Source organism: Python bivittatus, unplaced genomic scaffold (assembly GCF_059951505.1).
Source record: "Python bivittatus isolate LINGU-HERP-01145 unplaced genomic scaffold, Pbiv_v1 ctg000190_np1212, whole genome shotgun sequence".
Taxonomy (NCBI): Eukaryota; Metazoa; Chordata; class Lepidosauria; order Squamata; family Pythonidae; genus Python; species Python bivittatus.
In genome coordinates, this window is record NW_028277042.1 from 20,787,225 (window position 1) to 20,801,495 (window position 14,271).

Here is a 14,271-nt window from a genome sequence, read left to right on the forward strand (position 1 = left end):
TTGGGTGCAATGCATTATGTTAAAAGTTTTTATTTTGATATTTGTCAGAAAGCAGAGGAAAGTGATCTTTTGGACTGTTTTTATAATGTTGGTGGGGTGCCGTTTGGGCCCTTTTAATATTGTCAAATAAAACAAGGGATGAGCATACAAGACGGTACTGTAAAACGGGGCTGAGATTTATCCTCTCAAATATAGTCCAATATTTTCCCAGAAACTTGCCAGTCTACGTGGCGTTTTTCTTTTTCTTTTTTTAAAGTAATTTTTCTTATAAGAAGACGTAAAAAACGACAGAAACGTTTAAAAAGTAGGAAAAGAAAGAAAAAAGAAAAGAGTAAAAGAAAAAGTGAAAGGTAACAAAAAAATATCTAAAGAAGCGACTGCCGATCTTCTTTGCAGCAGTTACAAACACAGTAATTGTCATCTCCACCCTTCCAAACTGCATATTATGGTTCCCCTCTTCCTTTTTTAATCAATAAATCCCAAAATCACCAGTCCATTTTTATCCATTTTCAGCAAAAAGTCCATAAAGGGTTTCCAGTTGTTTATGAAAGTAATTGTTTTCAGACAGCCTGCGTGTTACCTGTCCTTCACGTTTTGGAGAGCATTGGGGGATCAAACAGCTGGCAGGAAGAGCTTATCAGCTGCCTGGGAAATTGGTCTCCACTGATGATCAGGAGATAAGCCAAGTCAAAACACATCAAAACAGGCGTCCACAGGATATGGTCAAAACAGTCAAGATGGTAGCTTCAACGGTGCAATCAAAGCTTTGCCAGTTTTTATAAGTACACGTGCGACACACATAAAAACAGACTTTTGATTGCACCATTGTGACCACCTTGTTGACTATTTTGACCATACCCTACGTATACCCCTGCATCAAAGGGAGGCTGCAAGCTGACCGTCCCTGGGGTCCTAGGAAAGTCCAGATCTCTCTTCCAATAGTAGAGAGGGGTTTGCCAAACGGAGATCTGATCTAAGGTCCCCACTTTCAGTTAGCAGGGGGATCTCTTCAGCCTTGCCTGCTGACTCCCAGGGAGCCGGGGGGAGGCATTACTGCCCAAATTGGGAGGTGCAATGCCAACCTAAGGGGCAGAATTCATTTTCCTCCTGCTGTTGTTAATGAGAGGGAAGCACTGCTGCAACTCTACCTCTACTCTACAACTCTACAATGAATTACTCTACCTCTACTTTACAACTCTACAATGGCTTACTCTACTCTACTCTACCTCTACAACTCTACAATGACTTACTCTACCTTTGCAACTCTACAATGACTTACTCTACAACTCTACAATGACTTACTCTATTCTACTCTACCTCTACAACTCTACAATGACCAGGCCACCCTCCCCACACTGCTGGTCCGCTCCAGGGTTTTCAATTGAGGCTTCTGAGGCTCTGCACTCAGTGGTGGGGCTCCTTTGTGAACAGGCTCATTCACTTCTGAAACTCATGGCTACTGGGTGCTGTGGCAGCACAGCCAAGTAATAAGAGAGACGTTCAGAGCGAATCTGTACCTAGGGCTGCCCAGCTTTTCAGAGGCCATCGGGAGCTGTGGTAAGCATCCATAAATCTAGGGAGAAAAGCAACGAGAAGCAAATCTCAGTCCGTTCTCTTTGCACATCTCTGACAAGGCAAACCCATAACTGACAAACATTTATTAAAAAAAGAAAACTAAACCGCCCACCTCTCTGTTCAATGACCTGAAGCTAAACCTGGGATGCGGGCGGGTTGGGACTTGCTCTGGAAGCTCCCATTTTCCATTTTGGCTACGACTGAACCAGCCATTACAAAAAGAACCTTGCAAGGAGGCCTCCTTCTACTTTGTCAGACAGAGGGCTGGCCTTGGCGAGCACAGCCTCTTGAAGAGAGAGATGCCAGCCTGGGGAAAAGAAAACTCTGCAGATATGGCCCCGTGGCTCTCCAATCTGCCCCTGGATATCCCTTTTTTCGGCATCAACTCGGCCGCAGGTGGGAGCCTTCTGCCGCCTTTGGGAATGCAGGCAGTTTCTAAAATTGTGTAGTGGGGCCCCCGGTAAAGGCAGAGCCTCTCAGGACAATCGCCGTCCCCTCTTTTTGCCCTCAAAGTGACCTTTGCAGGCACATCCCTGAGATTCAGAGAGAGAGCAGCAAAGCCGAGTCGCACAAGTGGGATATTATTTCATTATTATTGCAATCGAACCATTTAAACGCTCTCAGCGAGAGATAGCTCCTAACTGTGGGCTCGAATCCGGCCACTTGGGGCTTGTAACGAAAACGGCAGGATTAATTTGATTAATTGATAGAATTGTTTTCCAAACCGTTCCTTTGTTTATGGCGGCTGAAAGTGTTCACCGCCCGCCTCTTTGCAGAGTGTTGCAAAGCAGAGATAAAGCAGTCTGAAAATAATTAGTATGGCTTAATTTAGGGAGGGGAGGGGAAAAAAATAGCTGAAAAAATTGCCAGGAAATGAACAGTGGCTCTTATTTTTTGCCAGTGGACTTGAGCAAGAAACACCACGCAGGCCACTGGAAGTGGGACCCCAAGGCCCTCCTCTTGCTAAACTTGCACTGCAGATGCAAAGCGAAGGAAGCAGATTTGCACCTGTTGGTTCCAGCTTTCTCTGGCCTTTAGATTAATAGCACGAAGTGGTTTTGAAAAGCAGGAGGCTCTTCTGGAAGTCCTCAGGGAGGCTTAGCAAGAGCTGTTTCTCAGTGGCCGGTGAGACGGGAGGGCGGCCGGGTCTTGTGTTCCTCATCTTATCTGAATCCTTGCTTGTAATACCAGGCACAAAGGTTTTGTCTGGCCTACAGGACATACCCAGCAAAACTTTCCCATTGTCTCCACTCCGGGAGCCCTGAGTAGAGTTACACATCAACAAGGAAAAGGGACAGGGATTCAAGACCGAGTTAGAGTGTTCGCACAACATGTATAATGGGTCACGGGAGGAGAAGGGCTCAGTGTGTTGTGCAAGCACCCTAACTCAGACCACAGATCCAGACCACTAACCAGGATGGAGTAGGATTTAGCCTCCAACAACTGCCCCTTTTAGGGGCTAAAATTGTTCTCCCTAGTAGTTGGATTGCCCCTTCCCAAACAAAAATAAAATCCTAGAGAGGTCCATGAAGTTAGGGGTCCTCTAGGAACTTGGCCTCTGTTGTCTTTTGAGTTTTCTGCAGCCACGTGTAGGAGTGAAAGAGCAGAAAGGGATGGAGAGCCACCAGGACTTTCTCTGTGATGGCTCCAACCTCTATCAGCCCATGACAATTGTTGCCATTTCTAGTGGGACATTTCTTTGAAAACATCTGTAAAAGACAAACTTCTTGCTACAACTCCTTTGCCACAGCTGGGAGGACTAAAAAGATCTCCAGGTATGACTGACCACGTTGTTCCAGACCGTGTGCTGCTGGTGACTTTGTTGACTCGCCCAGGGGAAAATAAATCAGTTGAATCCTGAACATCTGTCCATTATTTCTGTCTATATGCCAAAATAGGTTCTGAGGTTGAGGCCTGCCTTAGGTGAACTCCTCATATTAGCATTCATAGAGAGGCCAGTGTCTGAGGCATTTAGTTAAGAAAAGAAAGATGGGAGATGAGGTTGAGGCTTATAAAGGAGTAGGAGGAGTTTTACTTCCTTTCCTTTCCTTTCCTTTCCTTTCCTTTCCTTTCCTTTCCTTTCCTTTCCTTTCCTTTCCTTTCCTTTCCTTTCCTTTCCTTTCCTTTCCTTTCCTTTCCTTTCCTTTTTTTTTTGGCATGCTGGGACCCAGTTGGGCTAGGGCTAAGGTTAGTACATGTTAGTCTGTGGCAAGAGTTTCACATGGTGATGCTGCCACCATGGGGTAGGGGGCTGGCCACTGGTTGAAATGCTTTTCAAATGGGATTGAACCCAGTCATGGAAAATGAGACTGTCCGTGGTTCGTGTCTTTGATGGCTCCTTCCTCCCGAATCACAAGTGACCTCCCTTAAATACCAGCTGCTGGGAATCCACAATGAAAGAGGGCTTCCTGGATGCCTCTGGGGTTCACCTGCTCTAGCCTCAAGGCTCTTCTGATCTTTTGGTGAACTTAAGACAAAGTGAAGGTGGACCCTGATGATTATTCTGCAGAAATGCAGTGTGCAACTTAGGTTTTTAATAAGGGATTCCTTTGCAAGTAAAATGGGAATGCTGTTCTGAATGTAGAAGGTTGATGCCTTTGTTGAATCCAGGCACCACCATTCCCCTCTGCAGAAATTGGTGTAGCCCTTTTTCCACCTTCACTGCTGGCTGGTTTCTGGTTCCATTGACATGGCTTTGGTGCAGCGGAGATCATCTTCCCAGGCTGGCTGATCCTGACCCTCCCCGTTTTCTTCCAGCATCATTTATTCGTCCTTCCCCCACCCTGCCTCAACAATGTTCACGATCTGTCTCTGTTGCTGCTGGACACGCTTGGCAAAAATCTGGTACATGATATGGAGATTTCCAGGAGCTCTGCTAAAGCAAGTCATCAGTCTAGATCTCAGCTCTTGCTTGGGGAAAGAAAACGTCCAGTCCCTCAGCTCCCTAAAGCCCTCAGGTTTGCTGAACTCCACTTTATTGCTGAGCACTTCAGATGGATTTGACAGTTAGAAGATTGCAGGATGCCAGTGCTGTAATTCCAGAGAGGAAGGAAACCGGGAAGACTAACACAAAAGCAGATTAATTTGAGCTGTTCTGTGGGTGTGCATTGGCCACAGGGGTTGAGATGGGTAATGGGAGACCCAGCCTGGGGAAGGGGCAGCAAGAAAATAACCTGGATCACCAGCTAAACTTCCCTAGTAATTGGAAAAATGCTGGCTTTCCAGTCTGCCAGGCTCTTCACTGTGTGCCCCAGTTAAGCAATCACGAAGTTATGTGCTGGCCTAGCCTTGGATGAATTGTTTGCTTTGCTGAATGCACGTACCGCCTCCTTTCATTTCGTGATTTCAAATGACAAGATCGGTGCCATCTCCCAACCTACCTGAGCATTACACAAACACAGTAACAGGATATAAGTTAATTAAGAAAAGGAAACCAAATCTTGAGGAACTTCTGAAGGCCTTTGGTGTGTTGAGCCTGAAGAAGTCAAATGGGGATTTGAAGACTGTTTTCTTTGAAGAACAAAATGGGATCTAGTGCGCTTAACGTACAGAAGATGTGTTGAGGATTAGAAGCAATGTTGTACTGGTAAAAGGTGTCAAGCTATGAAAGTATTTACTAGATGATGATGATGATGATGATGATGATGATGATGATGATGATGATGATGATGATGATCAAATAAGGCATTTCCAGGTATTCCGTGTTCTTCCCAAGCATCATCTGCTGATATTCCTTGCATTACCCTTTGCATTACGTAGAATTATTTCCCATTCTGCAGGACTGGAGGGGGCAGAGTCTGAATGTAGCAGGAGTCAGCTTCAGTCTGGGGACCATCTCATTTGTGGCTTGGTCTCTTAGCCCATGCTATATCCCAATGAGAGTGATGCATTTGTAACATGTTTGAAGGATTCTATAGAAAACCTGGAGCGGCCTTAGAAGGAAGAAAACCATGAATGGTTCTCTGTGGTCTCCAACTGAAAAAGAGCTGCCCAGTCCATGAAGAGGAGCCAGGCCCACCTCTCATGGAGTTGTCATCCTCATACATGTTGCAATGATCAGAAGATGCCCCTGTGTCGAATTGTTCTCAACAGCAGCATCCTAGTGTCTCCTACTTCCATGGGAAAAGAGAGTTGAGATGGGAAAAAGGCAGACTGTCTGCCCTTCCAGGGGTCATCACTGTCAAGGGTTTCATGTCAGGACAGAGAAGTTCAAGTTCAAGACAGACAGTTCAAGCTAGCCAACAGATGGGGGCGAGGAAGAGAGACAGGCACATCTTCTGAGGATTTCCGCTTCCAAAGGCTGGCTCCTGGGCACTCTTAGAAGAGGGCCCTGCCAGTAGATGGCAGGCTTACCTATTCCAAGCATAACAGTTGATTTCCATCCTTTTTCCATTTCCATTTCATTTCTCCCTTTTTGAAGCAACTCATCCAATGTGAAAGTAATGATGAAACTTCCCTTTTCCATTCCCATGCACTGATCCTTTCAGGATCATTTTGTTCCTTCAAGCAATGCCCCCTTCCAACCCCTTTTTTTTTTTGATTCCCCTTTTCAAAAAGATGAGCAAGACTTTGCAAAAGCTAAACTGTCCTGTCCATCCCAAGCAGCTCCAGGGTCATTTCTTCCCCGCCTTATTTTGAGACAGTCTTAAGTGCTGGGAGGCAGAACCAGCCCTCCCCTGCTGTTGTCAGAGAGATTGCAGCTGGCTCTGCCCTTAGGCATACAAAGAGTGTCTCTGACCATGTGAAGGCTGCATCTTCTTCTTCGTCCCAGAGTAACTGCTGTCTGCACCACCACGTGCCTGTTCTTGAGCAAGACTCTTCCCCCAGCCCCCTCTCCCACTCCCCCCCCAAATGAGTTAGGTCATCTCATTGGACAGAGCATTCTTCCCAAGTGAGAGGAACATCTGAGACATCAGAAATATGACAAGTTATGGAAGGATGTAAGTTTATTTATATATTTATTGTTATTGAGAAGAAGGAGGAAAAAAAACACAAAGAAAGTGCTTTAATGAAAAAGGGAAAGAAATGCAATGAAGAAAAAAAATCACATTAATATGTCATTCTAACAGAATAGTATCTGCATTAGATAAGTTTATGTAGAATTGTAATTGTTGACTGTTACAAAGACGGAAGGATGTAAGTTAATTAAGATATGGCAATGATGTCCTACAAGGAAAAGTTGATGGGACTTGATGCATTGAGTAAGACTGAGTGAGAATACAATGCCTTTTTCAAATATCTCAACGGCAGGATGAAGTCTACTGTGTTTAAATTCCAAGAAGGTAAGTAGGAGCTGGACATCATGACAAGAGCAACTGCACCACAGAGCCAGCTGTCTACAAGGCAGCCATCTCACCTTTGCGGGCAGTCTGGAGGCCTTGGCTGGGCAGCCTCGGTAGAGAATTCTCTGCCCTTGGATTTCTTGCAGTGACCGTCTGGTGCAGCCTTCGCCAAACGGGGCACTGCAGGCCTGTGGGAACTCTAGGACTTTGGAGCCAAGAGGTAGGAATGGTAACCCCAAGCTTGCTTCTCGGGAAGTGGGTTTTGGCTCATCTGCTGTGTGCGTTTAAAAAGAAAGAGATGCAACATGGTCTGTGGGAAACTTTCCATAGTTTGGAACTCACCTCCCAGAGTCGCTTGGATTGAGATGGGCGGCTACAGAAATCGCATAAACAAGCAAACGAACAAGCAGTGCCAGGAAGCCGGGAAGGGGGTGGTTGCAATGCAGTTCACCAGCCCCAACCCTGGTCTGACCGATGGGCTTCCTTCTCTGCCTCAGGACATTCCCCTGCTCTGCCGATCTGCTCTTCCCCTTCCACGCCTCCCAGCTCCTCCTAGCCACGCGCCCACCTTTCTGCGTCATTCTTAATATTCCCCCTGATTAATTGGCACTAATACAAATGTACACAGCTCCATAAAAAGATGTCATTTTGCACACAATGGGAATTGCGATGGCTTGCACATTATCTCTTCTCTGCAGGCATGTAATTCAGTCTGCGGGAAAACATTCTGTTTATTTGAGTGCATTATGAATCTCTCTACAGACACTGTCAAGCAAGACTGTACACTCTGAGGCATGAGCACCCTTGCTCTTTCTGTCCCTCTTTCTCCTTCTCTCCCTCCCTCTCTCACACACACACTCACAAACATGACTGAGCTACACTAAGTCACTTTTGGTTTAGGCCTTGTGCTGATACCCAAAGAGATCATCTAACCTGGTGCCCTTCTTTAAATGTCTTGGTTAGGCTTAGCCACATTGGTTGTGTGAGTAGTGATGGAATGGTGGTTCATAACATCTGGGGAAGGCTGATGTAATAATTTTCCTTCTGTTAGACCCAAAAATGGAGGCTTTTCCACAATGGTCCAGTCGGTTACGGTGGCTTGATTTGCATTACATCCTATCCACAAAAGAAGGCCGGTCCCTGACAGTGGCTGGGTTCAGCCCTTGGGCCACAAAGGGGTTCAGCCAACGGGGTTTCTAAGCATAACTCATGGCTTACAGTAATGTGTGAACTCAACCACTTGTGGATCATTGCACAGCAGGGGTGCTTTTGGGGAGGAGAACATCAACAACAAAGCTGCAGGAGCATTGTTTGAGTATTATAAAGACTGAAGTATTTATGTAAGTATTCAGTGTTATACATATTAAATGTTATTTTCAGCATTATAAACACGGAAGTCTTTATAAGTATTCAAGGCTATAAATACTAGGTATTATTTTCGGTATTATAAATACTAAAAAGGAACATAAGTCCATAAAACATGGTTTTGTGTGATATTACCAGCCAGCCACAGCAAACACAAAGCAGGTAGGCGGATCATAGTTTGGTCTGTGAGCCACTTCCTATATTTCGGCAGAGCCCAGGGAGAACATGCAGGGTCTGGAATCTGGAGTACAGTATTTGCAAAACCAGGGAAAGGAACTCCATTTTCCATGCTGAATCCACGGAGCGTTGCAACCTTGCAGCTGCCATCTTGACCTTTTTTGACTATACCCTGCAGACACCGCTGGAAGTATCGGTGGAAGACATGGTTTCCTGATCTCTCGCAACATCCCAGGAGCAAAGCAGGTGACTGTGAAAGGGCCATCCTGCACACACCTTACAGGGTTGAGAAACCCTGGGTTACAGGAAGGCAGACCTCTTAACCCAGGGTTTCTCAACCTCAGCAACTTCTAAGATGCATGGACTTCAACTCCCAGAATCCCCCTGCCAGCATGCTTTATGAGGTGGGGACTTCAACTCCCAGAATTCAGGGAACTGAAGTCCACATATCTTAAAGTTGCTAAGGTTGAGAAACGCTGTCTTAACCCCCTGTCTTTGAGTGAACAGATTGCCCTATGCTGCCCCAAACTTTTAAATCTTTATAGATTCAGAATGAGGTCTACCCAGAGCTTTATGACACTACATAAAAAGTGTGCTTTTTCAGGGAAGGGAAATCCACATTTATTGCAAGGATTACAGCGGTGTTTCTCACCTTGATTATTTTAAGATGTGTGAACGTCAGTTCCCAGAATTCCCCAGCCAGCGTGGTCCCAGCATTCTGGGAGTTGAAGTCCACACATCTTAAAGTGGCACAGATTGAGAAACACTGGATTAGAGAACATATCCCCATCAAGTCCTTGTATTATTTTTATAGTAATATTTTTTATTATAATATTGTGAAATTTACTTAATACTTTCCCAATGTCTGGGGAACCGTTCCTCTCGGGCAGATTGGGGATGAGGACCAAAGGGTGATGGAAGGTGATGGAAGAAGTTTTCCGGGGCAGGTTTCCAGTGCCTGGAGTAGGCTGCCTAAAATGGGAAGATATGTTGGAGAAGACTTTTGAGAAGATTGTGGACAGCCAAGAAAACAAACCGATGGATCATTGAACAAATCAACCCAGAGTTCTTACATGAGGTCCAAATGACCAGGCTCAAATTATCCTACTTCAGACACATTATGTGAAGACCCAGCTTTCTGGAGAAGGCCCCAGTGGTGGGAAAGGTGGAAGGAAAGAGAAGAAGAGGATGACCAGCAGGAAGGGGGATGGACTCAGTTATGGTGGCGATGAGTGCACTGTTGGAAGACTTGAAGGACCAGGTTGGAGTCAGATCCTGCTGGAGAAGGTTTACCTACATAGTTAAGAGTCAACACTGACTTGATGGCAATCAGTCAATCAATCAATCCAACAGACTGTATGCAGGCAATCCATACAACTCCCAGAGAAGTCCATAATCATGGAAAAGAGGATGACCAGCAGCAAGGTGGGGGGACTCAGTTACAGTGGTGAAGAGGACACTGCCGGAAGACCCGAAAGACCAGGTTAGGACAGATCTTCACGGAGAAAAATCTACGTGGTGGCTAAGAGTTGACACTGGCTTGATGACACGTGGATCTTTACCCAGGCAAGCCATGCAATTCCCAAAGGAGTCCATCATCGTGGCGAAGAAGAAGTAGAGTCCTTGGCGCTCTCTGAGCTTGGTGGTTGGCTTGCAAACATTTCGTTACCCAATTAGCTGGCTCGCCCAGACGATGTTCCCTCGTTGAGCAGTGGGACATCTGCAAGCCAGCCAGCCACCCAGCTCGGAGCGCGCCAAGGACTCCCGGAGCTGCGAATGGCCTCCTCTGCAAGAAGACGGCGGGCGGCGGCAGGGAGGGGGCTCCGTCGGATACCCGAGCGGCCGCTTCGGGACAGACCCTCGGGCAGAAAACCTACCCACGTGGTCACTGAGGGTCGACACCACCCTGATCGCACATAATCAGTCAATCACGCCTGATGCCACCGGGGATGCCAGCCAGGCCAGGGCACTTCGCAGGGCAGGGGCAGGGGCAGGCGCAGGCGAAGCGCGCAGGGGTCCGTCGAGGCAGGTCGCCGCTGCCCGAAGGGGCGAGCAGCCCCTCGCCCGGGAAGGGCCCGGAAGCAGCAGCAGCAGCAGCAGCACAACCCCAGGTCCCGGCTCGCAGCCCCGCGCCCACCCCGCTTTGCTCAGCCCGGGGAGCGGCGCCACCGGCCGCACCGACGCGCATCCACGGCCGGCCCCGCGGACCGCGCCGGGCGCCCGGAGCCAGCGCGCGGGTGCCAATCTCCGCCCCGCCGGCCCCGCCCCCGCCCCTTTCTTCTCGGGCCACCCTATCCGGTGGGCGGGCCGGGCCGCCCGCGGCCGCCCTATGAACTGGGAGCTGCCGGGCCGTGGCCACGCCCCCCGAGCGTTCGGAGCGCTGGCTGCCGCCCGGGCTCCATTGAGAAAAAGCACGCGCGCGCAGAGGGCAGGTCCGGCGGCCGCGGCGGCGGCGGCGGCGGCGGCAGCAGCAGGAGGAGGAGGAAGAGGCGGGGAGCAGCCGAAGCAGGAAAGCCGCCGCCGGGTGCCGGGGCGCCAGAGGGGCGCCGCGGGAGGCAGGCAGGCGGGCGGGCGGGCAGGCGAGCCAGCGAGCGCCGGCCAGCCAGCCAGCCAGCCAGCTCGCCGTGCCCGTGCCCGTGCCCTGCCCTGCCCGCCGCCCAGCCCTGGGAGCGCCGGGTGGGCATGAGAGCCGCGCGCCGGCCGCCCCCCGCCGCCCCCCTCGCCGTCGCCCTGCCTCTGCAGCCGCCGGAGGGAGTCGGAGCCGCCGCCCCGCGATGTCCAGGAGGAAGCAGAGCAAGCCCCGGCAGATCAAACGTGAGCGCCGCCCCCCGCGCCGCCGCCCCTCTCTCCCTCCCTCCCTCCCCACGCCCCGGCCCGGCCCGGGGGTCGCGCCCCCGCGCTGGCCTCCCCCCGCCCGAAGTTGGTGCCCGTCCCGGTCTCCGCCCGCGGGACGGCTGGCCGGCGCCTGGGCGGCCGGCGCGCCCTTCCCACGGCCTGGCCGGGCGGCCGGGATTGCGCGGCCCGGGAGGGCGCCCCTGCGGCCGGCCGGCCGGCCCCCGCCCCCGCCCCCGCCGGCCCGGGACCGGGGCCGCGACCCGCGCGAACTTCGCCTCCGCTCGCGGCCCTCCCCCTGGCGAGACCCCCGCCCCCCAAACTTTAGCTGCCGGCTCCGCTCGGGGGATCCCGCCGATGCTCCGGGCGGGGCCTCCCTCAGCCCCTCCTCAGGCTCGGCGCGGGAGGGGCTTCCTGACAGCTGCCCGGAGAAGCGGCTGGGCCGGGGCTGCTGCTGCTGCTGCTGCTGCTGCTGCTGGGCTCCCCCGGACCGCGGTGACTGACGGCGCCGGTCGCGCTTCCAGGCAGGCAGGCAGGCGGCCGCGGCCGGGGGCTCCTCGGGCTGGGGAACGCGCCCCCCTCTCGTCCGGGGGCCGTCCTTGGCATCCCGCTCTGCCTCTGGCCGCTTCCCCGGCGCGATCGCCCGATAGAGCCGCCCCGATGAGAGCCGCGATAAGCCCTTAAAATATTCCTTTCTGCAAACCCCGCCGAGATAAGATCGCCCTGTCGGGACGGGCTGAAATTACGATCTTATCGCGCGCTTGACTCACTCCCGTTCCTTGCGTTGGGAAGTTTCATCTTGAGGGACTTTCGCAGATAAGGGAGGGAGGGAGGGAGGGAGGACGGAAGGCAGGCAGAGGCTGCGTCGGTGGGAAGACGAGAAGCGTGCTGTGGAACTCCTAAGCTTGCACCCTCTCCCTGGCAGACTTTAATCCGTGAAAGTTGCGGTGGGTCGCACAATCTGCCCGGGGCCTCTCCTTCCCTTCGGCCACTTGTCCCACCTGACCCGGGCACAGCCCGCCTGAACTGGGGGGGGCGGGCTTGGCTGGAAAAACAAAAACACCTCCTCGCCCTTCCCCGTCGCCCCCGAGTCCTCCTTGCTGCTGGCTTTTCCCTCTTCCGAGATTCCAGATGGACCCTGATCTTCAGCTCCGGGAAAGCCGTTGGAGGGGCGTGCGGATAAAGGGGGGAAGAACCCGGGGGGGTGCTTTTTAATATCAACCAGAAAAACTTTTCCACTGGCAGGTTTGGCCGCTTTTCACGGTCCCTCCCTCCGCGCTCTCTCTCTCTCTCTCTCTCTCTCTCTCTCTCTCTTCCTTCCTGAGCAGATCTCAGCGATTGATAAGGCCGAGCGAGATCTGTGGATAGCACAGCTCCCTCTTACCCCCCACCCCAGTGATAATCTGCTTTTATCTTCACCGGGAAATAATTGCCATTCTAAGCTGCATCTACCTGTTTCCCTGCTCAGGTGATTTGTTCTGCTGATAAGACCCGGGCAAACTTTTCTTCAAAACACTGGATGAAAGTTCTTCTCTTCCTCCACCCCCACCCCATTTGAATTCCCATTAATTTTTCTTGATATCTTGCTATTCTTGCAAATTCCTTCTCAACGCTGGCTTCTTCCCTCCTCCCCAGGCTGGTAATGAAATTCCGTGCTGTGAGCCAGATTGGTGTAATAAGGGAGACCCGCTCGATTATTCTCAATGGAATCAGAGGAGATACGGGGGGGGGGGGGGGGGACAGTCGAGGCAAAACGCTGGGTCCTCTGCCCTGTGGGGGGGGGCGTGATTCCCTCAACCAGAGCAAAGGCGGTGAGGAATTCCCCCTACTTCGTTTCCGCTGCTGGCAGGTCCCAGGGCCTTTTTCCTGGTGGTTCAGCCCTGGAGTGTATGGAAGAGCTGCCCGGGCAGCTGAGGGCTTCTCATGGCTGGAGTCCCGAAAGAAAGAGTTTGCAAAGAGTCGCCTTAACCACCATTTCACCCACTTTTCTGAATGTGCACAGTATATCGGACCACATAGTGCGTGGATGTGTGTTTGCACAACAGGCCATGCTGAGACGTGGGCAGTCGGTGGTTCAGTGGGTCAGGTAAACCCGGCCTGGATTGCCCTGGTTCAGAGGTTGCACTGAGCTGCGGCCTGTTTGATTCTGACTGGCCATTAACCAAGAATGATAAACCATCATTCAGCTAAGTAGTGGGAGGGTCACCAAAATAATTCCCGTGGCTGAAGCTGGATGCTTTCGGACAGGGTGTTTTTCCTTGTCGATGGAAGTCACTGGGGGATGTGAGTCAACCCCTTCAACTCAGAAAGCTTCTACCTTTTAATAAAATGTGTTAGTTGGAAAAGGTGCTACGAGGATCCTTTGGATTTGGGGGTTTGTGGGGCAGAAGCCACCAAAGGCCCTGCACTTCTTGCAGGAGCAGAAGGCCCTGGCACCTTCCGGGGTCGCCCTCTTTCGAGCCACCTGTCTCCCCTTTCAGCTTTCTAGCCTGCTTCGCCCAGTGAGAGTTGCTCGCTGTTTGCCAGCCACCCTCATGCGCCAGTTTGCGCCCCTTCCTTGCCAGCCCCGCCTGACGGTCTCGGCTTCCGAGGGAGGGAGCCGAAGACGGCATGGGGCCTCAGCCGAGCTGGGCATTCTGGGCATCTGCTCGCTGGCTCCCACTTCAGAGCGGCGGCTCCCGCCTCTGCCTTTTCCTACCACTTTCCGGAAAAGAGGAAAATCAAGGACAGCGATCGGGGGCCGGAGAGGGGTGGCCCGAACTGGTGGAGAGAGTGCAGGGGGGGCATCTGGTTCCCGTTGCCCCTTCCCGTGAGATGGAAAGCAGGAAAATGGCACGGGGGAGGGGCTGGGGAGAAGAGTCCCTGTTTTCCTCGTCCCATCTTTGGTTTGGCTTCTGGCGGCCCGTCCCAGCAGAAGAGCAGCCTCCCCCTTTCTTGTTTTGCCCGAAGGCCGGGTGCTCTCGGCCGCCGGCTTGTTTGTTTGCTTCCTGGCTGCGTTTCGGTTTGGCCGAGGCCCCCCCCTCCCCAGTTGCCCGGTGCT

At 51.6% G+C, this 14,271-nt stretch overlaps 1 protein-coding gene across 3 annotated transcripts in view; it reads left to right on the top strand.

Moving 5' to 3' along the window:
* The first annotated feature begins 10,831 nt into the window (after positions 1-10,831).
* Positions 10,832-14,271, top strand: part of ZFPM1 (zinc finger protein, FOG family member 1) — a 74,990-nt gene continuing 71,550 nt past the window's right edge. For all 3 annotated transcript variants that reach the window (XM_088136210.1, XM_088136213.1, XM_088136212.1), the window contains exon 1: positions 10,832-11,213. In XM_088136210.1, coding sequence (XP_087992336.1) covers positions 11,174-11,213 — 40 coding nt within the window. In that variant the 5' untranslated portion in view covers positions 10,832-11,173. The remainder of the gene's footprint in view (positions 11,214-14,271) is intronic.